General features: G+C 37.2%; 1 protein-coding gene across 1 annotated transcript in view; it reads left to right on the top strand.

The window, feature by feature from the left end:
- Positions 1 to 27,136, top strand: part of Efhc2 (EF-hand domain containing 2) — a 175,551-nt gene that overhangs the window by 57,575 nt on the left and 90,840 nt on the right. Inside the window, exons 3-4 of the mRNA XM_090325832.1 lie at positions 13,505 to 13,655; positions 25,097 to 25,320. Coding sequence (XP_090181958.1) covers positions 13,505 to 13,655; positions 25,097 to 25,320 — 375 coding nt within the window. The remainder of the gene's footprint in view (positions 1 to 13,504; positions 13,656 to 25,096; positions 25,321 to 27,136) is intronic.

Genomic DNA, 27,136 nt, shown 5'->3' with positions numbered 1-27,136 from the left:
TTGTTCGTGCTCTTTTCTTCTCTTTTAGGATGTTTAAAAATTAGGGGCCGGAAGTATGGCCTAGTGGTAGAGTGCTTGCCTAGCATGCATGAAGCCCTGGATTCGATTCCTCGGTACCACATACATAGAAAAAGCCATAAGTGGTGCTGTGACTCAAGTGTGGTAGAGCTCTAGTCTTGAGAAAAGTCCAAGGACAGTGCTCAGGCCCTGAGTTCAAGCCCCAGGACTGGAAAAAATTAATTTGAAATGTAATACAATTTTGTCATATTTCCTAACTTTCCATTAATAGCGAGATTTAAATTTTTCTTGAATATTTTCTGTGCCACCCTCTATATCCATGCCACTATGAATCTACTCCCCCTTTCCATGCCCCTCTCTTCCACGCAGTTCTGATGCTCCTGCGCCCTGGCTCCTCACCCTCCACCTCTTCCTGCTTTCTCTCCTCCTTCCCACATGTTCCATGGCCTCTATCTCTCATGCGCCTCTACCATGCCACTGCCCCCTGCCGTCTCACTCTCTCACCCTTTCCATTTCCTTGCCACCAAGTCCACTTCCGCCATACCTTCACTTCTCTGTACCCTCAGAGACTTTCGTCATCTTTTCCTCTATGATGGCCAAAAGGAGATGATTAGTTACATTCAAGCTGATCATCCATCTGATATTTTAATTTGGGGCTATTCATCCAGATTTTCCAAGTAAGTACATTTTTTCTGTTTTGCTTTTAATTCTATGCAGTTATTCTCTGAGTATATGTTTAATTTTTGTACAGTTTATTTTCAAATTATCCATCTACTACTCTTACATCTACTAGTATATCTCAGGTATTCTGGTGTTCCACTTTTGAGTAATTAATGCATTATTTAGGTATAAAATCTAGACTTCCATTAGTCTTAAATTTTGCAGCTGTATTTAATAAGCTGAGTTGCTTATTTTTGGTCAGATTCATTTACAGTTAAGGTCAACCAAAACACTAATAATATGCCACTTGAAATGTATTATTTTTACTCTGTGTATCAAGAATATATACCCAATCTGTTTAGTCAAACACTTGTATATATTTTTTTGCTAGTCCTGGACTTACGCTCAGGGCCTGAGGACTGCCCCTGGATTTTTCTCAAGGCTAGAACTCTACCACTTGAGCCTCAGACCACTTCTGGCTTTTTCTAAGTATGTGGTACCAAGGAATTGAACCCTGGTCTTCATGCATGCTAGGCAAGCACTCTACCACTAGGCCAAACTCCGGGCCCCAAACACTTGTATATTTTGTAGTAAACATTTTTAGTTTTATCTGGGTCATACTTTTTTTAAAGGAATATAAAACTGTTTATTGACCACTGTTCACCATTATTTACAATAAAGTAAACAATATACGGCTGGATAACATTCTGGTTACTACAAAGTTGTTTTTCTGGCTTTTGTGGAACCAGTAACCCAAAACTGAAAAAAAAAATTGAGCCTACATGTTAGGAATGAGTTAGGGTAAAGAAAAAGCATGCAGGTCAACAATGATAAAATTTTGTCCAATCATTTAGGCCAGCAGGTCCTAAATAGTCGAAATCTCTAACCAGTTGACTTTACATTTCCATGAGTAGAGTCTTAGCTCATGATCTATGAGCTTTTAGTATACAGATTCTAATACTCTGTAAAGGATGGCTCATTACACAAACTTTTAATTAAAGGAAATCAAAATTTATCTTAGTTGTCTCATCTGGGCGAGGGAAGCTGTTGATAGATACTTTTCCTTTCAAGACATTTTGCAAACGTATTGCATTTGCTATCTATGGCAGAGGCAGGAGGACCTAAAGTTGAGGCTAGCCTGGCTACCTAGTAAGTTCAAGGCCAGCCTGAGCTGCCTAGTGACCTGTCTTAAATAACAACAAAATAAAACAAGGGCCAGGGATGCAACACAGTGATACATCATTTGCCTACATATGCAAGCCTCTGGCCCAACACCTCTAAACAAGCAAAATCCCCAAAACAAAAAAACTACCTATGTAAATATTTTGTTTACATACACACAAACACCCCCCAAAAATTCAGGATGGTCCTTCAGCATAGCAGTTAAAGACAAGTTGTTCTGATTAAGTAATGGCCAGAAAAAGTTGCCTTGTTAAAAAAAAACTAATCTGTTCCCGAATACAAAGGAAATGTACCATGGTATTAAATATTTTTTTTCTGATAAAGGAAGCAACTACAGAAAGCCTTAATTATATTTGTTCAAAATAACTAGTGCTATTGAGGGAAAAAAAAACAAACTCAACAACTCCATATACTATTTTCAAAGCCAACATATCAAACTTGATTTTCATTAGAATGTAGTTGTTTCACACCATTAATTCAAAAACCAAGACTCAGATTTTATATATATATTTATATGTATGTATGTATGTATAAATATATACAAAAAACAATGCAAACAATTATTGAGCCTCATCTTCTGGACAAGAATGTCAAGTTAGTCTCTCTTCATAAAAAGCAATTACAATCTGAAGACACTTCATATTTGCCTCTTTTGCCAGCACTAAGTCAGCTTCATCTGAATCTTTCCATTTCATGAGAAACAGCAATTCTCTACTGCTGTCTGTGGCACCAATTATTCGTTCAGGATCTAGACCTCCATCAAAGCCCCTTACTTTTTAGCAGTATCTCTTTTTTTTCTTTGATTTGCTGTCATCAGATTCACTGTCTGATATTTTCTTTTTGTACCATCCTTTTCTTTACCAGCTTTTTGAGACTTAAGAAATGCTTCAATTAATTCTGGACAATCTAAATTTTCTTCAGGTTCCCAAGTATTATCAGCATCTGTAAATTCCTTCCACTTCAGGAAATATTCCACCTTCCCATTCACTACACGCCGGTCCAGTATTTTTTCCACAACAAATTCTTCAGGCTCTGCTTCTTCAACTTTTTTACTCTTTCCGTTCTGTTTCGTTCCCATTTTTTGCAATGTAGTTTTGTTAGAGGCCATTTTTAATTGTAGACTTGATGAGCTATTACTCAGAGCTCACGGTCGTGATCATGCAGAAGCAGCGTCTCCGGCCCGCAGGCTCTCAGCTCCAGTCACATCCGAGGGGAGGGGGCTGGACGCCGCGCCGGCCGTCATAAAGGTCATACTTTTAATTAAAGTTGTATTTTGTAATTATTTTTTACTTCTTTGAGAAATTACATTTATTCCCAATGTATTTCCTAACTTGAATTTAAAAAAATGTAGGTGTGATTTTGAATTTTTAAATTTAGATGTGGTTATACTGAAATTGTTTGCTTTATTTTTAATTTTTCACTTTATGTTTTTTGTTCAGTCCTTGAACTCAGGTCTTGGGCACTGTCCTGGAGCCTCTTTGTGCTGTAGGCTAACAGTCTTGAACCACAGTGCCATTTTGAGCTTTTTTGTCAGTAGTTGATTGGAGAGTCTTACAGACTTTTGTGCCTGGGCTGGGTGACCTTCAGATCTCATCCTCCTGAATAGCTAGGAGTACAGGTGTGAGCTACTGGCACCCAGCTTCACATTAATTTTTAAAGTTTAAATAATTTATTCTTAGATTTTATTTCTACCATTATTTTATCTATCACTTTGTGTTTCTGTCTCTTGTTTGGAAGCATTTTATTTCATAATTTTTACATTGTCCAGAACTTCTAAAAATAGTTAAATAACAATGCTGGTAGTGGCATTATTATTTTGCTCCTGATATTAATTCTACATAGTTTAATTAAATATAATGGTGTCTGTTTAGACTGTTGTTTTAAAGCACATATTTTGTAATCTTGTTAAGGAATATAACAAGAAAATCTTGCATTTTAAAATATATGTGGTAGGAAATATTATGACGTCTTTACACATTTTCTCAAGTTTCTTAATTTGGAACTATCCTTGCACCTATAAGGAAAATGCTGCTTTTCAAAAAAATAGATGGCTTATGACTATTAATGGGGCTATTAAATAGTGTTTCTTGTTTTTGAGTTATAATTTTTCAATTGAAGTTACTGAAAATGTTCTCTAACAGTAATTCTCAATATGGGCTTGCATTTGATAATCATTTTGGGATCTTTAAAAATCATCACTGCCAACCTAGTCTAAACACTGGTGGCTCACACCTATAAGGTTAGCTACTTAAAGTCAGAAATCTTCAGAGTCAGAATTCAAAGCCAGTATAGGTCCAAAGTTTGAGAGCCCTCATCTTAACCTGTCATTTCAGATATGTGTAAGGGACCATTCCAGGCAATAGAAAGCTCACAAGGCTGGGGGCTGTGGCTCACACCTGTAATCTCAGCTACTCAGGAAGCTGACATCTGAGGATCGCTGTTCAAAGCCAGCCCCAGCACTACAAAGCCTGTGAAACTCCAATTAATCACCAGAAAACGGGAAATGGAGCTGTGGCTCAAGGGGTAGGGTGGTAACCTTGAGATGAAGAGCTCAGGGGCAAGGCCCAGACCCAGAGATCAATTCCCATGACTGACAATAGATAGATAGATAGATAGATAGATAGATAGATAGATAGATAGATAGATAGATAAATAAAGTAAAGTTCACAAAACCACAACCGAAATGTCTCAAATGAAAAGGCTGGGTGTAATGGCAAGCAGTTGTCATACAGGCTATGATGTGGAAGCATAAATGGAAGGATTATGGTAGGCATAAAAGAAGACTATTTTAAAAAATAACTAGAACAGCAGGGTACTGGTGGCTCATGTCTGTAATCCTAGGTACTCAGGAGACTTGTGCAGAAAAGTCCATGAGACAATTATCTTCAATTAACCACCAGAAAACTAGAAGTGGAGCTGTGGCTCAAGGTGGTAGAGTGCTAACCTTGAGCCACAAAACTCAGGGCCAGCACCCAGGATCAGACTTCAAGTCCCATGACTGACAAAAAAATAATAAGAATAAAAACAACTTAGAACATACTAGCCACCAGTTGCTCTTGCCTATAATCCTAGCTTCTCAAGAAGCTGACATTTGAGAATTGTGTTTTAAAGCCAGTCTAGGCAGACAAATTCTTGAGACTTGTTTCTAGTGAATTAGCAAAAAACAGAAATAATGGAGGCATGGCTCAAGTGGTATAGCACCAGCTTTGAGCAAAAAAAAAAAAGCCAAGTCAGTGTAAAGTACAGAGTCATTCAAGCCCCAGTACTATATGAATGTATATATCTCTCTTTTTTTTTTGCCAGTCCTGGGCTTGAGCTCAGGGCCTGAGCACTGTCCTTGGACTTTATCAAGGCTAGAGCTCTACCACTTGATCCTCAGCACCACTTCCAGCTTTTTTCTATATGTGGAACCGAGGAATCGAACCTGGGTCTTCATGCATGTTAGGCAAGCACTTTAACCACTAGGCCAAACTCCCGGCTATATATCTCTTATATAAAGTATGTTTATATAATTTAATGATGATTTGTCTTAGTGTTATATCTGTATGAATTGTCTCATTCTTGAGTGAGGAAGCCAAGCCAGAGCACAAGGCCCCGAATTCAAGCCCAAGTTATGGCATACACATAAAAAAAGAGTATACACTTTTCCTTACTATGCTCTAACTTCTGTTGAACCTTAAAATTTAAATGTGAGCCCATTTTGCAAACTGTAGACTAAACCTTTTATTTATTTCTTATCAAAGTACCAGGATAAGAACTGAGGACCTTGAGAACTACTGCAAAAATCATTTATTGTATATATGAAAATTTGCTAAGGATAGCTCATATTAAATATTATGACAATACTAATAAGAATAGCAATAAAACATTCTTTTATTTTGGCAGTATGAAAGTTTGAATTCAGGGCCTCATCCTCACTCTGCTTGCTTCCTCAGCTGATGTTTTACCACTTGAGCCATGCCTGCAGCTCTGTTACTTTTGTCAGCCCTGGGGCTTGAACTCAGAACCCGGGCACTGTCCTTGGACATTTTTTGCTCAAGGCTAGCCCTCTGCCACTTGAGCCACAGTGCCACTTTTGTCTTTTTCTGTATATGTAGTACTAAGAAATTGAACTCAGGGCTTTGCACATGCTAGGCAAGCATGCTACAACTAGCCTATACTTCCAGCCTGCAGCTCTGCTTTTTGATTGGCTATGTTGGAGATGAGCTTTTATATCCCTAGACTTTCTTTAAACTATAGTTCTCTGAATCTCAGTATCTAGGATTTTAGGTGTGAGTCACTGATACTCAGCTTATTTATTTTTGTGGTGCTAAGGATGGAATTTAGGACTTCATCCAAGCTAGGCATTTACTTGTCACTTCGCTGTAATTTATTCAAAGCACTCTTTTTTTGCCAGTCCCGGGTCTTGAACTCAGGGCCTGGACACTGTCCTTGGGCTTTCTCATGGCTAGCCCTCTACCACTTGAGCCACAGCATCACTTCTGGCTTTTTCTGTGTATGTGGTACTGAGGAATCAAATCCAGGGCTTTTTGCATACTAGGCAAGCATTCTACCACTAAGCAATGATTGACCCCCCCCCTGCTTTTTTTTTAAAGATACCATCTGACTTTATTGTTCAGGCTTGTCTTAAACTCCTAGGCTTAAGCAATTCTTATGCTTAACCTATAGGTGTCCCAAGTAGTGACACCTATAGGTTCATGCCACTGTGCCCACCTTCTAATGGTTTAAATTAAACTCACAAACTGGAGTGAACATTGCTGATGTTTCTTTCTTTCCTAACATCTATCTTCTCTAGGAATTGATGTATGAAGTTTGAATGCAGGGCCTCACACTTTCTAAAGACTGGCACTGTACCACTTTAGCCAAACCTCCAGCATGGCTTTTTGCTGGTTATTTTTGAGATAGAGTCTACCACACTTTTCTGCTTGGACCCTTATCTGTGATCCTCCTGCCTGATCTCAGCATCCTGAGTAGCTAGGATTACAGATATAAACCAACCAAGATTTTCTTCTTTTTGTTTTTGTTCTTGTTTTTATCCTTGGATTTGAACTCAGGCAGGGCCTCACACTGGGTAGACAGGTGCTGTCAGGTGCTATACTGCTTGAGTGCCATGCCGGCAGGCCTTTTGGCTTTAGGTTATTTTTCCAGATACTGTCTTGTGTTTTTGCCTGTGCTTGATCTTGCTCCATGAAGTTTTTCTACTTGTATCTCCTGAAGAGCTGAATTACAGGTATGAGTCACCATGCTTGGCTAATGTGTAAGTTTTGATACCCTCTACCCACACTCTACCCACATTGCGCTCTCTCTCTCTCTCTCTCTCTCTCTCTCTCTCTCTCTCTCTCTCTCTCTCTCTCTCTCTCTCTCTCTCTCTGTCTCTCTCTTTCTCTCTCTCTCTCTCTCTCTCTCTCTCTCTCTCTCTCTCTCTCTCACACACACACACACACACACACACGGTCTCACTATGTAACTGGGGCCAACATCAAACCCACTATCTTCCTGCCTCAGCCCTGTAAGTGCTGACAATACAGGCCTGTACCACCATGCTTGGCTTTGATGTTTGGCTCCTCAGCCACTGATGTATTGATTGTTTCAGCCTTTTCATCTTGAAAATTTCTATGATTTAGTCTGAGAGATTAAGCATTTGCTTTAGTTTTAGGATTGTGCCACTTAATCTGGGAAGACAGCCTTTTGCATGAATTTTATTGTGCATAAATCAGTGTGGCAGTTCAGCACCAGAAAATAATGTCTGATAACCTTTTTTTGGTACTGGTCCTGGAGCTTGAATTTGGGGCTTTAGTGCTGCCTTTGAGCTTTTATGTTCAAAGCTAGCACTCTACTACTTGAGAGACAACTCTACTTTCAGCTTTTTGAGTGGTTAACTGGAGAGTAGGGTCTCACTGGCTTTCCTTCCAGGGCTGGCTTTGAGACACTGTCCTCAGATTTCAGCCTCTGAAGTATCTAGGATTACAGGCATAAGCCACTGGCACTTGGCCATTTTGATAGCATTTTAAATGAAAATTAGTAATTGAAATTCTCAACTCCAGCCATTTGGGATATGTAATGCAAAGCAAGTAACAAGAATTAACTCTTTCTTTTCAAAGCTCAGTTTGTACTGCTCCTTCTCCTTCTTCTCCTTCTTCTCCTTCTCCTCCTCCTCCTCCTTCTCCTCCTTCTCTTCCTCCTCCTCCTCCTCTTCCACCTTCTTCTTCTTCTTCTTCTTCTTCTTCTTCTTCTTCTTCTTCTTCTTCTTCTTCTTCTTCTTCTTCTTCTTCCTTCTTCTTCTTCTTCTTCTTCCTTCTTTCTTCTTCTTCTTCTTCTTCTTCTTCTTCTTCTTCTTCTTCTTCTTCTTCTTCTTCTTCTTCTTCTTCTTCTTCTTCTTCTTCTTCTATTTCTTCTTCTTCTTCTTTGTGAGGGAACTTAAAGGCTTTATCCCATAATTATAGAAAGGAAAAAGAGAGGTCAAGAAGACAGTACTGCATCTTATGTGGTAACTAGTTTTGTTTAAAAATACACTTGAGTCCTTCTTTTGGTTTTGTCAAATGACCCTAAATTCAGAAATACATAACATTTGAAGATACTCGAGGAAGCCATTTGCCTATTAGTATAAGTTAATTGATTTCATATTTTATATTCTCTAGGCTAGAATCAAAATTCCAATTAGCTTGATGCTGAAGCAGGTATGTAGCCTTGTATATTATAAATACTGTTGGACTTATGGAGGCCTGTGGAGAACTGAAGATTACACACCCTTCCAAATGACATTTACATTTTCTTTTCAAGGAAAATGCAGCTAAATGCATCCTTTAGGACTGTACTTACTATGCAACATCTGCTTGACTTAGAAATTATGAGAAAACATGACATCATGTGTTTCTATAATTTTTTTTTACTTCTAGAAATTTTAAATTTAGGTTATATATTTTTCTTCTGAGTTCTCTGATGCATCAAGTTGTATTGCCATTTAGGTCATTTGCAAGATTAAGTCTATTTAGTGTCTTTTCCCCTATATTTTACAGTTTGTTCTTCCTCTTTTTGTTCACCTTGTCTTTCCACACTGACAATTATATGACTCGTTCTGTATTTATGTGTTGGAGTTTGGCAATTTTTATTCTCCTGGGACCAGAAAATGAAAATTCAATCTATCAGTCTCTCTCTTTTCTATACATACTGATACCCAGTCTGTCTTTAAAAAATGTATTTCTATTTTTCCCCTCTCTGTCTCTTTCTTTCTCCCTTCCTCTTCCCTTCTCTCCACCTTTCTTCCTTCTCCCCTTCCTGCAGTATTTGAGCCTGAACTGAGGTCCCTCATACACAGGCAACTGTGCTGTTTCTTGAGCTATGTACTTATCCCCTTTCTTCTAATTTTATTACATCTCACTTCGTATCTACCTCTCTCTAAATGCTAATAGAGTTAGAACTCAGCACCTTGTAGAATCTTGACCCAGAGCCATGAGTCTTGCATTTTTAATTATTTTTTTCAGGTAGGTTTTGCAGTTTCTCTGAGGTCTGTCTGTCTTGAACTGCCATCCTATTACTGCCTCCTTATTAGAAGCTGCGATTAAAGTATGTGCCACTTTACCAAGCTTGTTTTCTGAAGTCTGTGTGAGGGGTTTTACTAACTTTTTTGCCCGGTGTAGCCTTTAGCTGTTATCTTTTATTTTGGTTTTATATGTAGCTGGATCTGCAGCTGGAGCCACCAGGGCTGGGCATCTTTTCATTAAATGTATCATTTGACTTAATACTGTATAATGAGTCTATCTATGATAATTGTTTTCACCTGACCTATTCCAGTTTACTCATTGACAATTTTATGCCAATAACTTTCTACATATCCCTTGGATGAGAGCTAAGAATGTTTTCTTCAGTTTCATGTTCAGACAGGAAGGAAAAAACATCTCATATTGAATACTCTCTCTTTTGAAAAGTCAATCAAGGCCCAGCTCTCTGAGATTTCAGATTCTGCAATATTATTCTTCTTCAATTTATGATTTCTTTTTCAGCATTAGGTTTGAACTTGGGGCCTTCAGGTTGTTTTTCTTGCTTGCTTAGCTTGCCTGCTTGACTGACTTTTGGGAACTTGAGACATACCTCCAGCTCTGTCTTTTGCTGGTATTTTGGAGATGGAATCTCGTGGACTTTTCTGCCATGCTAGCTATGTACTGTAGTCCTCTAGGTCTCTGCCCCCTGCACAGTTAGAATTACAGGTGTAGGCAACTAGAGTCCAGCCTGTGCTAGTTGTTGATTTTTTTTTGGTCGTGTGGCTTGAACTCTGGGTCTGGGTGCTGTCTCTGAGCTTTTCAGCTCAAGGCTAGCACTACCACTTTGAGCCACAGTGCCCACTTCCGGTTTTCTGATGGTTAGTTGGAGATAAGAGTCTCATGGACTTTTGTGCCCAGGCTGGCTTTGAATCTCCATCCTCAGAGCCTCAGATACTCCTGAGTAGCTAGGATTACAGGTATGAGCTACCGACACCTGGCTTAAGCTAGTTTTTATTGAGATATAATCCGTGGCAGTTCTGAGGCATGAAGTCAAGATTAAGCTTTGCCTTAGATTTTTTATTCAAGGTTGGGAGTTTACAACTTGACTTACACCTCCAATTTCTTTTTGCTAGTTGATTGGTGGTGAAGTTTTGCAAATTTTTCTGCACATGATCCTGAGATCTCAGCCCCTTGAATAGCTAGGATCATAGTCAAGAGCCATTTAAAATTGTCCTACAGAATTCAGAATTCAGCTTATAATATTTTTTCTAAGTAAGGTGAAACTTCCATAACAATGAAGTCAACAATTAGCTATTTAAAATAGGAGATTCAGTGACACTTAGTACATTTACACTTAGTACAATGTTCCAAAACATTTTCATCACTGCAGAATAAAATAACTAAAACCTCTATGTTCACTCAACAATATTTTACCTGAATTACTCATTCAATTCAAATACAACAGAATTCTAACCCTGGAATTTGGACAAGTACATTTCCTCTAGAAAGTAGCTACACATAGCATCGTTTTGGAGTGACATCAAAGATGCATTAAAATTGTGTATTAATTGTGCAAAAGGGTTTCACTGTGATATTTTAACACATGCATCTAAAACACTGTGATTATATTCATTTCATTAATTTCTTATATACCTTCGTTTAAGTAGTGTGTGTGTGTTTGTGTGTGTGTGTGTGTGTGTGTGTGTGTGTGTGTGTGTGTGTGTGTCCCAGTACTAGAGCTTGAGCTCAGGGCCTTGTACTCTTGCTTTTTTGTTTGTTTTTGGCTCTCACCTGGTATTCTGCCATTTGAGCTATACTTTCACTCCCCACTTTTTGCTGGTCAACTGACTCTGACTGCCCTGGCTGGTTCTGACCCATGATCCTCAGATCTCAACCTCCTGAATAGTTAGAATTATAGGTGTAAGTCACTGGAACAAGGCTTAAACAATTTTTATTAGTGAGGGTACCAGGCCTGGAGTTTGAACTCAGGGCCTTGGTGCTATCTCTTCTTCTTCTTTTTCTTCTTCTTCTTCTTCTTCTTCTTCTTCTTCTTCTTCTTCTTCTTCTTCTTCTTCTTCTTCTTCTTCTTCTTCTTCTTCTTCTTCTTCTTCTTCTTCTTCTTCCCATTTGAGCCACAGCTCCACTTCTGTTTTTTGGTGATTAATTGGATATAAGAGTCCCATGGACTTTCTTGCTTTGACTGACTTTGGCTGACTTTGAACAACAATACAATCTTCAGGTCTCAGACTTCTGATAGGTATAAACATGAACTACTGGGGCTTGTAACAATTTTTAACAAATATCTTCCTCCCTCCCTCCCTCCCTCCTTCCCTCCCTCCCTCCCTTCCTTCCTTCTCTCTCTTTCTTTCTTCCTTCCTTTCTTTTCTTTGTATTGGACCTTAAATTTAGGGTCTGGACACTGCCCTTTAGCCTGTTCACTCAAAGCTGGCACTTTTTCTCTTGAACCACAACTACAATTCTGGCTTTTTGGTAGTTACTTGGAAATGAGTCCATGGATTTTCTTGCCCTGAATGGCTTTGAACGGTAATTCTCAGATCACAGCCGCCTGAGTATCCAGGATTATAGGTGTGAGCTGCCAGTGCTCAGCTTCATTACTCTATCTTCATACATGCATATAACATACTTTGCTAGTATTATATCTTCCCCCAGTCTGCCCTCTCCTTTTAGCCAAAAGTTTTATTATAAATAGTAGATCCCTGGGATCACTGGCTTCGTAGATCCTGTTCCTGTAAGGAACAGTAGCCAATATTGGTGACTAATCTATTCATTTTGGAATCTCCCAATTACTAAAACTCATTTATAATATCATAATTAACAAAATTTATAGTGCTGACCAAGCATTTTTTTGTTAGTCACTTTGAAATATGGGAAAGTTCTAAGCATTTCTGGGATTTATATTCTCAGAGTAACTGGCTACCCCTATGGGGTTGATTTGTATGTAAATTTCCCATATTGAATAATCTTAGAATTATTTAATATGCATGATTACATTTTTAACTTTAGTCATAAAATGATAAAAATTGAGAAAGCAAAATAGGTACAGGCATTCTCAAAAAGTCTGTATCCCAGGTCAAGCTTGAAATGGTAATGTAAATATACTGTTCTCGCAAATGTTCTCAATCACAGTGTCGTCCTCATTATGTGAGCGGGTTGCCCTATTGAGAATGTTTCCTAAGGTTAAAAGGTTCATGGCACATAGCACCTACTCATAAAGACTATATCAGCTGGCCTTTAAAAAGGGGCAGATAGCTTTCTGCTTTGGAGTATTCTACAATATCTGATTTTAACCAGAATCAAAGTAGCTTTGTAGCGCTGTGTGTGTGTGTGTGTGTGTGTGTGTGTGTGTGTGTGTGTGTGTGTGTGCAATACCTGGGTTTAACTCAACTTTGGAGTTTTGCTTGCCCGGCTTGCATATTCAGTTAATGCTCTAGCACTTGAGCCACACCTCCAGTCCAGAGTTTTGCTAGTTATTTTCGGAATGGAGCCTATGGAATCCTCAAATTGTAATCTTGTAGATCTCTGCCTTCTGAGGATCTAGGATTAAAACATGGGCCACTGGTACCTGTGCTATTTTTATATTTTAATTTCTTCTGCTTTGCTGTTTTACCAAATGTACTTATCTTTAAACAGCTGTACAAGGAGTTTCAATTCAACATGTCAACTTATAAGTTCAATGCATCTTGTTCAGTGTCACCACTTCCATCATTCTGTTCCATCAGCAATTCCAAACCTACTCATCCTGTCAAGATACCTGGTTCATTTTTTCACGTGCACACATTAAGTAATGTAACAAAACTTGTTTCCACAGTGTGAGAAAAGATATTTTGCTTGACTAACATATGAATTTAGAGTCCCATGGTGAAATTCCAAAGGTAGACAGCAGTTAACTTTCTGATAGATCTAAAGGATGATTTTATTTCCTGAATATAACTTCCTTGTTTGAACCAAGATACCACAAAGGTTGAAATAACTCCATGTAGTATAACGATGATTATATCTCCATTCTCTATTTCTTATGTATAGAATGTCATCTTGGAAAAAATCCTCTCAACTTTATTTTTACTCACCAAAAGTATACAAGTAACAGTTTTATTGATTTTATATTTGCTGAATGTTTTCATGGTTTCAAATTATGTTTCCAACAGGCATTGTCTTTTGATGCCTATATGGAAGATGAAGTACCTGATAAAAGACAAGAAGAGTATAGAATAAGAGTCTATAAAATCTACTTCTATCCTGAAGATGACACAATTGAAGTAAATGAGCCACAGTTGCCAAATAGTGGACTGCTTCAAGGTATCTTTTTACAGCGGTATCATTCTGTGCCTTTATAGACATTTTTAGCCATTTATTATTATTATATTTATTTATGATTAATATTGATATTTTATTTGTTTGTTTTGTGCTAGTCCTGGAGCCTGAACTCAGGGCATGAGTACTGCCCCAGGAAATAAGAATTTCATGGACTTTCCTGCTCAGGCTGCCTTTGGGCAGCAATCCTCACATCTCAGCCTCCTGACAAGTTGGGATTTCAAACAAGCCACTATGTGCCCAGATATTTATTATAAATTATAATTTGGCAATGTTGAAGTGTTAGCTTAGGGCTTTACTGTTGACTAAGCAGCTAGTCTTTCTGATGAGTCATGCTTCCCGCCCTGATTTTTCTCTATTTTTGAGATAAGCTCTTGTTTCCTGTCCAGGCACACTTCTGGGGATGATCCACCTATGTTAGTGAGTTTCCTGTGAGTGAGGAAAACAGGCGCTGACCACTGTACCCAGCTCTTTATTGAGAAAGGGTTTCTTGAATGTTTTTCTTAGCTTCCCATGTAACTAGGATTACAAATATGAGCCACATAGCCTGACCTTTCTTCAACTTAAAAAAAAACATGCTAATAGGTATTTGGCACATTCCTAAATAATGCTTTTCCTTTTCCAAAATAGTTAGATATTTGGTAATGGTGAATATAAACACATAGTTAACAAGTAGTTAATAGTGACTTATTAGCCTTCTAACCCTTGCTCCTCAGCATTGGCCCTTTCTATGTGTATTTTATTTTGGGTGCTGCTCTAATATAAGCAAATTTCCTTTGTCCTTGACTTTGTTCTCAAATTCTTTGTTCTCTTTGCCAGGACTGCATTGCTTCTTAATACCTTCTGGAGTAGAAAAAGTTGTTCTCCGTTGCTATTTCCAGATTGATATTGTCTCTTTCTTAAAATCTCTAATATTTCAACCATCCCTTTCTCATCTTCATAAAGTTAATGAATAACATTTATTGTAATTAAAAATAATCTATAGCCTATGTTAATTTTATTTTATTGTCACCGAATACCTGGTAGAAACAATTTTAAGTGGGAAAGGTTTATTTTGGGTCACAGTATCAGAGGTTTCAGTCCTTTTTGTCAGGAAGAGTGTGATAGACTAGTAGAATAGTACACAGCATGGCAGACAGGAAGTAAAGGAGAATAATAACAGGAAGAAGCTACAGTATGGCAAGAACCTATTCCCAGCGACTTCAATCAGTCTAGCCCCACCTTCTACAGTTATACCAACACAGTCTTCACATTTTGAATCCATTAGTGGATTAAGATTTATGTCAGAGACCTTATTATGTAATTGTCTCTTGAAATACCCTCATAGATACAGCCAGATGTGTTTTACTAATAATATCCTAGGCCATTCTGAATAAAGTTGATAATAAAAATTAACTTTTATAGTACCTCAACAGACAATTCTTGTTCCTTTACTTCATACATTCCAGTCTATATTTATTTGTAATCCAGTTTAGCCATAGGTAAATCTTAATTCTGTGACATGGCCACTAGGGAAACCAATCCTATGTTGCATTAGACTACATAAAATATTAAAAGAGGTGATTTATTTCTTCCATTTGTGCTGTGGCTCCTTCCTTTGGGATGATACCAAGTTCTTGATACCTTCATGGGACAGCAACCATAATGCTGAAAGGATTAAAAATTGGTTATGTGCAAGATAGAGCAATGGAAAATGCTATTTGTTTGTAATGGGAAGACTCAAGTGTCCTCGATGAATGCCTTTAGATAAGTAAGGAAATATCTTATTTATTTTTTTATATTCTCTAGCATGACATCCAGGGTTCAGAATTCAGTATAGTAAAAGGAAGAAATTTGTAACAGGATCTGCCAAAAATTGTAGTTGCTGACATAAGATGGATTTAAAGTGTTAAGTGGACTAGTGGGAGCCATATGTTTGCTTCTTCATTGGTATAGGTATAGGAGGAGAGTTTAGTGGGGGTTTTTGGTGGTTTATTGAAATGCATTTCTAGAGTCTTTTGTTGCCCAAGGGTCTATAATTTTTGGATATAGCATCGTTGTTTGAGTTTTGTAGTATTATCATTTTCAGTATCTCAAACTTAGAAATTGCCTTCTCTGACAACAGTCTTTTCCTTTTTACTTTCCTTGATTGCTCATAACTGAATGCCATCCATTTTTTCCATTCTATTAAGAAAATCTATAGTGGATCCATCCCATGTTTTTTTTCCTCAATAGGCTTTTTTTTCCCAGTAGGCTTTTTTCCCAATAGGCTTTCCTCCCACAATAGGCTTCTTTCCCAATAGGCTTTTTTTCCCCAATAAGCTTGCTGTGCCAGCAAGGGGCACAGGCCTTTTTGTGGGTTTGGAGGTTGCACAAGGAGTTGGATTTTTGGAGTGGGATCCCCTGTCGTTTGGACCCCATTACTGTTATCCACAACTAAACTGTTCTCTTAGTATTTGTTTATTTATTTATTTTTGCAGTACTTGGGTTTGGATTAAAATCTGCTATTTACTAAGCAGGCATACTCCACCACTTGAGCTATGCCTTCCTCCCTATTACTTTAGGATTTTTTAAAATAATTTTATTGTAATTAATAAAAGGGTTACATGATATTTGCCAGATAGAAGGTGCATTAATTCACATATATTGATACCCTTTCACATGTCTTGGTCCCCATTTCCCTCCTCCCCACAGAACAGATGGTTCAGGGGCCAAATTAAAATGCTTGAATCACATGATAGATTAATAGAATTCAAAATGTATATAGTGATGGACCAGAAGGTATTTCATTGGAAGAGCCCTTGCTTAATATATGTAAGGACTTATATTCTACTACTAGTACTGCAAAACAAAATAAAAAGTTTAAACAGTGAAAAAGCACAGTGAAAAAGCAAGGGCAAAGAGACAGAGTAGATTTACATCCAGCAAGTTCAGTGCAGGGTTGACTCTGCTTGAATTCTGTGGTAGACTGCTTCAGCAGTCTTGCTTGTGAGTAGTGTGGTTTGGCGAACCACAAGCAAGGAGAAAACAGAGAGAAAGAGCCCAAGACCAAGAACATAAATTTGCTCATTGGCAACATGCAGGGTCGAATATGCTTGGCTATAGCTATAGCTCAACAGTAACCCTGCTGAATAATAATGGGCTTGTTTGTGTTTCTTGAACAGAGGATACATGGAGCAAGTGTGGGTGTTGCCAATGAATGAGTGGCCAAATTAATGCCTCATGAATATTGAGTACTCATGAATATTTAGGTATTTTAGTATATCATGAATATGTAAGGCCCAGGTGTCTCATGTATATTTAATACCTACTAAAAATTAGCTGTCTTTTGGCTTTTCTATTCCTTTCCTTCTATGCTTAACAAACATATCCTACTTGACTTTTTAAATTATTATTATGATTTCTGTCTATATTGAACAGGTTTTGCTCATTAGTTATTTAGGTTTCATACATCCATGGTGATATATCATAATGAGTTCCAAGCTCTTGGAAGTTATTATTTTCCTTTGTTTTGCCAGTCTTAGAGCTTTAACTCAAGGCCTGGGCACTGTCCTTGGGCTTTCTCAAGGCTAGTGCTTTACCACTTGAGCCATAGCACCACTTCTGGCTTTTTCTGTGTATGTGGTACTGAGGAATTGAACCCAGGGCTTCATGCATGCTAGGCAAACACTCTGCCACTAGGCTATGCTCCCGGCCCTTGGAAGTGATTTTAAGCATAAATAGGATATTTTTTTTAAAAAATGTAAGAATATGTTAGAACTTACTTGAATAAAAGAATTTAAAGAAAATTTATAACTTTTCATTTTCATAAATATGTGTTTTATTTAAGTGTATTTTATTAGGTGAGTGACTGCTGTGGAAATCTTTATTTTTCGTGGTACTGGTGATTGAACTCAGACCTTTATGCTTACTAGACTTGTAGTCTACCAGTTGACTACCATTATCCAACCTGTAAAATATATTTCCTTACAGGTTTTAATTTAGACACCTTGCTATGATGTTCTATAAGCATTTCTTGCTAGTATTATCTTGTGATGGCTCTTATTAAGACTTTAATTTTCTCAGTCTCTTGATTTCAATTCTTACAACGACAGTTTCAAAGATTGTCTTAATGTTGCATTTGAAAATCATTTTTTAGGTAATGAACAATTCATATTATTTATAAAGACTCAGGGGAAAAGAAAGAACAAGAGTAAAGACTTAAAGTCTTTGGAAATTTTCAGAAATTTTGATTGGCTTACTGTGGCCAAGACATTTCTCTAAATGGAGGTACAGCCCAAAGAGTCTGAGAACAGTGCCCAATAATCATACTTTGTTTTTTTTTAATTTATTTTTTATTGTAATTTATAAAAGGGTTACATGATATTTGCCAGATAGAAGGTGCATTAATTCACATATATTGATACCCTTTCACATGTCTTGGTCCCCATTACCCTCCCCTCCACCCCCCCCGCCCCGTCTTGGTTTTCCCCCCTTCCCTATCCAATTTCAAATAACCAAATACAAATAAATCCAATATATCAGACAACAAAGTGAGATACTGTAACAATATGAGATAACCAAGGGACATCAAAAGAGATGAGAGATAACATAGTACATTAAGGACAACAATCATTCGTTATATGGCTTTTGTTTCAATATCCTGGAGGTCCTTTCAATTAGCTTCATACTATATGGCCTTATGTATCAAGGTTTTGCTCTATTGTAGATCTCTGCTAGTACAGCCCAAGGTTTCTATTGAATAATCACACTTTTTAATGACATTGAGTTTGTCAACAGAGTGGAAAAACCTAGAGGGCTGTAACAAATCCTGTTGAAAGCAGACATGAAAAAACACTGTCATCAAGCTTTGTTTATAAAGAAACCAGTCTCTCTTGAAATATTTAGTGTGATGATTCTTATTGAAGAAAATCTGTTTGGACAATGCATAGTTTCCTAAATTAAGTGATTAGGGGGAGGAATAAAAAAATGAACACAGTGAGCCAATGATTCAGACCTTCATAGATGGGGTACATAACATTTCTTTTTTAATTGTGTCTTCAGTGGCCAGGGCCTTCCTTCCATGTGTCCATCAAGCCTGAAGAAGAGGCAGGGGGTCAAATTTAGGTACTACATATTGCTGGTGTTCCTTTCACTTCATACTGCTTTGTTATTTTCCCAAGAATCTAAGAAACATGCACTTGTTACTTGTAAACCTGACCACTCAAGAAATCAGTGCAGCTGGGTGAATTGACAGGAACTTGCTCCACCATTTTAGTTGTTTCTACTATCATGTATTATTTTTTCCAGTTATTGGAGTTTGGGAAAAAAAACCCAGAAACAGAAGAGACATCCATTTGTATAGTATCACAATAGGCTTTGGATTACATGTAGCTTGTAGTCAGAATAACATCTCTTTAAGACTTACAAGTTCTTATTGTCAGATCTGTGTGTTTTGTGTGCCATTAAGTCAACATCACAATTGAAGACTTGCTTTCATCACTTTTGATGACATTATTTTCTTTTGGGTTTAATATATTTATATAATATGTTGGCATTTTTTGCCAGCCCTGGGGCTTGAACTCAGGGCCTGAGTACTGCCCTTGGGCCTTCTCAAGTCTAGAGCTCTATCACTTGAGCCACAGTGCCACTTCCAGCTTTTTCTATGTATGTGGTATAGAGGAATTGAATCCCAGTCTTCGTGAATGCCAGGCAAGTACTTTACCACTAGACCCAACTCCAGCCCTATGTTAGCTTTTTTTGCTGGGATGTGTTTAAAGAATTTTGTATCAGAGCCTACATGTTAAGTTTTCCCCCTTAACTCTCTAGCAGAATAAAAGTCCAATATTACCATATCTAGGCTGGCACCAATGGCTCATGCATGTAATCCTTGTGACTAATATCTGAGGATCACAGTTCAAAGCTAATCTGGGCAGGAGAGTATATGTGAGACTCATATCTCCAATTAACCTCCAAAAAGCCGGAAGTGAGCTGTGGCTAAAGTGGTTGAGTACCAGCCTTGAGTGAAAAAGCTAAGGAACAATGCCAAGACTCTGACTTCAAACCCAATACTGACACTAAAAACAAAAAGAAAAACAACAACAAAAATTATTGCTGTCTAAATTAATTTATGCCAAAGAATAAAGAATGGTAAGAAATATACGTGTTATATGGTCCATACTGCTATTATCAGTTGAGATGTGATCACCAGAATCTCCTAACTCACTCCAAACATTTGCCTAAGGTCAAGATCTGGATTTTCATAATCATGAATAAAGCAACCAGGTTAAAAACTTGGTTAAAAACACTAATTATTGATGACTTGTTTTGGTCATTTAATCAGGAAGTATTTTTCACACTTTTAAATAGCAGTCTAACTTACCTCAGTGAAACAAATTTAATTACAAATATGTATTAGCCATTAATTGATATTGTTTATAAACTATATTAAATATATCCCATTAGATAGAAGAGGGGTAGCAGTAAAATATTAGATTAAACATTAAATTTGAATATCACATGAACAACTAAGAAGTTTTAGTATGACCGTATGCCAAATATTGTATGTTATTACAGTAAAAACCTTTTTTTCTTTCTGGGGCTCAAATTTATTTTTTTTATTTTTTAATATTTTTTTATTGTAATTAATAAAAGGGTTACATGATATTTTCCAGATAGAAGGTACAATAATTCACATACATTGATACCCTTTCACATGTCTTGGTACCCATTACCCTCCCCTCCACCCACCACCCACCCCCCGTCTTGGTTTTCCCCCCTTCCCTATCAATTTTCAAATAACCAAATACAAATAAATTCAATATATCAGATAACAAAGTGAGATACTGTAACAATGTTCAAATTTAACTGGATATCCTTTATTTCAATTTACTAAATCTGACATCTGGAGGGTAGACATTGGGACAGAAAATTTCACTGAATGGAGTGGCATAGAATTTTAAAGTGGAAGGAAATCAATAGTCTGCGAAGATAGGTACTGGGTATGCAATGGCTGCTGCTAAATAAATATTGTGAGAAAATGAAGGGAAGAAGCAAGGGAGGGTAAGGGCAGGTGGTACACAATGGCTATAATACAAGGCAGGAATCATGTACTTCAGGAATAAGAAGGAAAGTCAGTGTACACTAGAGAAGATGCATTTGAGTGGTGCCTTACAAATTTCCACAAATAAATGTGGAAGAGAAGGGAGAAAAAGAGAAATGAACAACATGAAAAAAATTGCAGAAAGTGGTGGATTGAAGATCACTTTCAAGTTGGAGTTGAGAGTTTGCAAGAGTAGATTAAGTGTATATAAATAAGACTAGAGAAGGTGGTAATATAAGAGGACGTTAGGGTAACGTACTCATTCAATGGTTAAGTGCACATGTATTGACTTATTTTTCATTATGATGAGAGGGTTTTTTTGGGGGGGGTTAATGCAGTTTGAATGCAAACTTGCTTAGCTTGCTTGTTTAGCTGGTGCTCTACCACTTCAGCTTCATCTCCAGACTTGCTTTTGATTGATTATTTTAGAGAGTAGTGTCTCACAGCCTGACTTGGCTTTGAGCTGTAGTCTTCTGGATCTCAACTTCCTGAGAAGCTAGGATTATAGGCATATGCCACCAACACCTGGATAGAGATGTGGTATTTTAAATATTTATTTGTTTCAAGATGGGTGCCAGAAAATCTGCATTAAAAGTTATTCTTGTTGGATGCTGGTGTCTCATGTCTGTAATCTTAGCTATTCAGGAAGTTGAGATCTAGGTAGCTCAGTTGAAGATAGCCTTCACAGGAAAGTGCATCAGACTCTTACCTTCAATTAACTACCATAAAAGCTAGAAGTAGAGCTGTGGCTCCACTGGTAGAGTGCTAGTCTTGAGCAAAAGCCCAGTGACAGTGCCTAGGCCCTGAGTTCAATCCCTAGGATTGGCACAAAAGAGTTATTCATATGAAACCTGTATTCCAAAGTGACATTTAGAAAAGTGTCAGAAACTGGAATGATTATTTTTGTAGAGGATTAATATGTAAACACAAGGGAAGAAAAGAATGTGGATCATGTCTGATCCACATTAAGGCTCTTAGTATTTCTAAGACAAAAATTTAGCAGACACAGTGACAAGTACCAATTTTATTTTTATATTCATTTGCCTAAGAAATAACCTGCTTCTAATCTTGGATGTACCTTAGTGTTAGTAAGATGCAATGAAACTAAGTTAGAGGTAAATTTTAGGGTCTTTTTTTGCTAGTCCTGGGGCTGGAACTCAGGGCCTCAGCACTGTCCTTGGGCTTTTTCCTCAAGGCTAGCACTGCACTCTATCACTTGAGCCACCACACCACTTCCGTTTTTTTTTTTTTGTCAGTCCTGGGCTTGAGCTCAGGGCCTGAGCACTGTCCTTGGACTTTCTCAAGACTACAGCTCTATCACTTGAGCCTCAGCATCACTTCCAACTTTTTTTTTCTATGTATGTGGTACTGAGTAATTGAACCAGGGTCTTTGTGCATGCTAGGCAAGCACTCTACTACTAGGCCAAACTCCCAGCCCAGACATTTCTAACATTGTCTACCTTGATGACTTTTGGTGCTCTTCAAGTATAGGCCAATAACAAGGCATCCTGCTTATGTCCTTGATATTTTAGAAGAAATTTCTGCTGGTACAGTTGTTATTTATCTTGAAAAACTATAATTGCACAAATACCAATAAATAGAATTTGTAATCCCTAGAGGGCATAGTTAAGAAATCTCAGGAATATATGACTGGATGTGCTCATGCACAAGTACATATTTCAAATGCTCCACATTGGTTTTCTGAGTAACACAGAATTGTGATATTAGATTTCTTGTGAACAAAATTTTCTCGTTTATTGTTAAATCTATTAACCTTGTTATTTTTCCAGCTATGAATTGTGGAGACTTTTGTTACCACAAGAACTTACCTGGCCTTTTATGAGTACTCTAGTGAGAAAAGTGAGAAAAATGTGGAAGTCAAGTTAAGGAAGCATGTAATGGGCTTTGATGCAGAATCTGAAGAATAGGTTGGATTGTTGCAGGTGGCAAATGACTGCTTTGAAATTTGCTCTTAGAATAGAGACAGGCTGTTTCGAAAGGGTAGTAACGTCAATCTCTTTCCTCTTCCTGGTTATTGTCATCTTTTTTTTAGCTGTTTCTGTCTTATTTTGCCAATGGCCTGACTTTCCTTCTTTCATTTAATTTGTGGCTGCTGTATAGTGAGAGATATTTCAATAAAAAGTATGGAAAGTAATAGTATTTATTTAGAATCTAATATCTTGAGTTCTAAATTCCTTTCTGCCATTTGTTTGGCGGTTACCTAACAAATGGGCAGGCACATGTATGTATTTTGAGCTTGGGTTTTCTCATCTACAAATGAAATATTCCTATCAGATAATACTTGTCTGGAGGCACTATTGAGGATTAAATGAAAAAATCTAAATCTACTCTATAGCTATTCTGATGATTGTGATTAGGATTACTTAAAAACTCATTGGGTGGTCTGGTTCTTCATACCTAGAAAAATATAGTACCCTTAGTATCTATGGAACAAAAATTATAATTTATTTTGAGAATTTTTATAATGAAATATAAAGGTAAGGTAGAATTGCTTTTACTGTGCTCCTGTTGAATAAATCTTACATGTTTAAAAAGCTATCACATATAAGTATTTTTAAAGAGATATACACTACTTCTTGAAAATAGCTGAAATGCCTATCCTTTTATGGTGTTTTAAGTTTTCCATTTGTTCCAAATGTATAAACTTTAATGATTAAATAATTTTATACTGTTTTCAGTGGAAGGAATTAAAGGCTAATTGAAGCTTAATTTTTTGCAGTAAAATTATATAATCTCTTATATAGTACATTTAAAAATATTCCAGGGCAGTTCTAATTTTACGGTTTTATTGTTTTAATTTAATGTACCAAATAATTAAAAATTGCTACAAAGAAATGAAGATGAAAATGATTTTAGTTAATTTTCCCTCAACAAACTGAAAAGATAAGTGGAGTAATGGAACAGAGCCCAACACAATTTCTGGCACATAAAGATATTCATTAAATGTTCCTTAATGAATATGGAATGAATAATTTTGAAGTATTTCTAGACTTTGGAGAAAGAAATCATTCTGAATATTAAATAAAGTAAATGAATAGAGGTTAACAACTTTATACTAAAATACCTCTACACAGAGGTCACATAAGCCAGTCGTTATTGAATTATTACCTCCTCGGGTGCTCTGATGTTTTGCTTTGAAATTGGAGTAGGCTTTCAGTTTTAAGACATTTGCAGGTGTTGGGAGATAATTCTCCATGGGCATCTTGCATTTCTGTTCACATTGAAAGCAAAAGTAGTGCAAGCAGAAGTATTGACTGCTCCTTATTCTGAGCTTTCTGTGTGTGTGTGTGTGTGTGTGTGTGTGTGTGTGTGTGTGTGTATCTATAAACAGCTTTGGAAAGACAAAAATAATCTCTTCCACTAGAGCAAAGTAAATGTTTGCTTATAATCTTGGAACACAAAAGGTAATATTTCCCTGAAGAACAAAGGGCAAGCATGGTTATGGACAAGTATAATCAATAAAGCTGATTATTGGCTCTGTAAATTTAGATTTCCTAACATTAGAGGTCCTCTCTTGTCATTTAGTCTATATAAAGGAGAGTTTTCTGATCCAGTGTCTTGTACCTCATTCCCATGGGAAATGAAGCTTAAGCAACTGGTGCAGAAATGAAAATATTGCTACCATTATTGCTATGGAGACATACAGTTCCTTTTATCTCTAACCATAAGTGAATAGACATCACAGGGTTGGTAGTGGAACACTGACCCTTGACCCAGAGTGCTATCTAATATTATGAAACTTTAGCCATTCCAATTTGTCAGGGGTAGCTGGGTAGACATGTACAGAGGTTGTAGAGGAAGAGAAGAGAATAAATAGGTATAGGAGAAAAAGATTCCATGGAACTTCAAAGCTTAGAGTCATTCATGTATGTTGAAGGTAAAGATGATAGTTCTGGCCTCTATGTAATAGAGCATACTAGTTTTTTAAATGAGTATTAATGGCTTGTTCATTTGAAAGTTACTCAATGTGTCAACTTGGGGCTGAAAATGACCCTGTTTGTTCTTGGAAAAGTGCATGATGGCAGTGGCATTTTTGCTCACTGGCCTCGTGTCTCCACTTCCATCTCCCACTGCTGCCCCAGTCCTCATAGTTTATTAAAATACTTAACTAACAACACTTAGGCAGCTCTAATTCCATGCCAGGCTATACTTTATGAACTCAATCAAGCACAAAAATCTTGGTTTCCAACTCAGAGTTTGAGAGTGCTAATAATTGTCTCCAAGAACAAACCTGTTGCCAACTTTCCTGTTGTGGGAAAGCATTCAGAGTTGTTGCTGAGATATGGGGTAACTTCTTTCTTCTTAGCCACATGATAAAAGAATTGTATTTTACTTTATGCCACAGGGATTTATATTCGACGCCATCGAATTTCCCTCCCACCTCCGGATGAGGATCAATTTTACAATGTGCATTATTTCAATATTGGTGAGGAGGTTGTCTTCTATGGTCGGAAATTTAAGATTTTTGATTGTGATCCATTCACAAAAAACTTTTTGAGGAAAATTGGAGTCAAAGTTGGTCCCCCCAAACAATGTCCAGAAGATCCTTATATGAAGATGCGCAAGGAGGTAAGAAGTTGATCCTTACAGAGTTCTTATCTTCAGTGCAAGAATCAGTGCAAGAATTCAGTGCAAGAGTCAGTAAAGTGTGACATTATTACTGATGTCATAATTATTCAAGTTGTCCTATTCTCTGTTTCATTGGAGGAAAGATTGAGTGCTTGCCTCAGGGGAGGAATGACTCCTTTGCTTCCCTCCTTGCTTACTACTCCCGATCTTATTCTTAGTTTCTTCTACATTCTCTCTCTCTAGGGAGCAGGAATATTTCTAGCTACTTCTGATTAGTCTTACAGTCTTCGAGAGTACTTTAGTTGACTCACATTTCCCTGGCTTATGTTTTCCAGTTTTAGTTAATCTGATTGGGGAAATCTTGCTGCTGTATAATGATTTAGTTAACTAAACCTTGAGTACACATATATATATATATTTAATCCTTTTACATATATATATATATATTTAATCCTTTCTCTCCCCTGTTTTATGATTGTCTTCCAAGTGTGACCACAAGTAGTGTAAAAAGACTCAGTATTATTACTGTAGTTTTTAAAATCTTCCTGAAGTTTTTTTGACCCATATTTTCTATTTTCCAGAAGAACCTGAATCCTTAAAAGAGAAATGCCATGTGGAAGGTCACACACACAGACACACAGACACAGACACAGACTCACACACACACACACACACACACACACACACACACACACACACACACACACACAGTCTCCTTGTTGGCATTAGAACACAAATCTCTGATTCTTCCTTTGACTTTCATAATTGTCATTTGTTACCTTTTTTCTTTTTTGTTTTTGCATTCTTATTTTTGAGACAGCTCTCACTATTGGACCCCAGGCTTGACCAAGGGTCTTGAGTGCTAAGATTATAGGCATATGACACCAGGCCTGGCTTTTCTCTTTTTGTTGGCACATGACAGCATACAGTAAAATATATATACATTATGCAAGCTTTTACATGAGTCTTAACAAATCCATATTCCCATATACTCATATAATCTACATCCAGATCAAGATGTAGACCATTTCCATTCCCCTGAACGTCCTCACATGCATTTTTTTTGCCAGTCCTCGGCTTGAGCTCAGGGCCTGAGCACTGTCCTTGGACTTTCTCAAGGCTAGAGCTCTACCACTTGAGCCTCAGCACCACCTCTGGCTTTTTTTCTATGTATGTGGTACCGAGGAATTGAACCCAGGTCTTTGTGCATACTAGGCAAACACTCTACCACTAGGCCAAACTCCCAGCCCCCTCACATGCATTTGCCAATTCTGGGGCTTGAACTCAGGGCCTAAGCACTGTCCTTGGGCTTTCTCAAGGCTAGAGCTCTACCATTTGAGCCACAGCACCACTTCTGGCTTTTTCTATGTATGTGGTACTGAGGAATAGAACCCCAGTCTTCATGCATGCTAGGCTAGCACTCTACTGCTAGGCAAAACGCCCAGCTCCATCACATGCATTTTTAAGCTTGTCCTTCTCACTACCCAAAGGAAACTAATCTCATTTCTTTTCCCATAGATTAGTTTCAGCTGATTTTTTTATTTTAAAACTTAAAAAAACATAGATTTCATTTGTTTGCAGTAAGACAACAAAAAGTTTAGAACACAATTCTCCTTTTAAACTTATTAAAAATTAGAAAGTTTTTCAAAATGTATTGTTTTAATCTTATTAAAAGCTGCATGTCAAGTCATTCATTTATTCCTATCTTCTAGCCTCAACAGAATTAATCTTTAATATTGTAAGCATACAGTTCTCCTATATATATGCATATATATTACATTCTTGATCCTGGAATATCTAAGAAGGTAAATGCCTA

The sequence above is a fragment of the Megascapheus bottae genome, chromosome X (genome assembly GCF_031878675.1).
Source record: "Megascapheus bottae isolate mThoBot1 chromosome X, mThoBot2.hap1, whole genome shotgun sequence".
In the NCBI taxonomy this organism is placed as follows: Eukaryota; Metazoa; Chordata; class Mammalia; order Rodentia; family Geomyidae; genus Megascapheus; species Megascapheus bottae.
The sequence above is the reverse complement of the archived record's forward strand: the minus strand, read 5'-3'. Positions and strand labels throughout refer to the sequence as shown.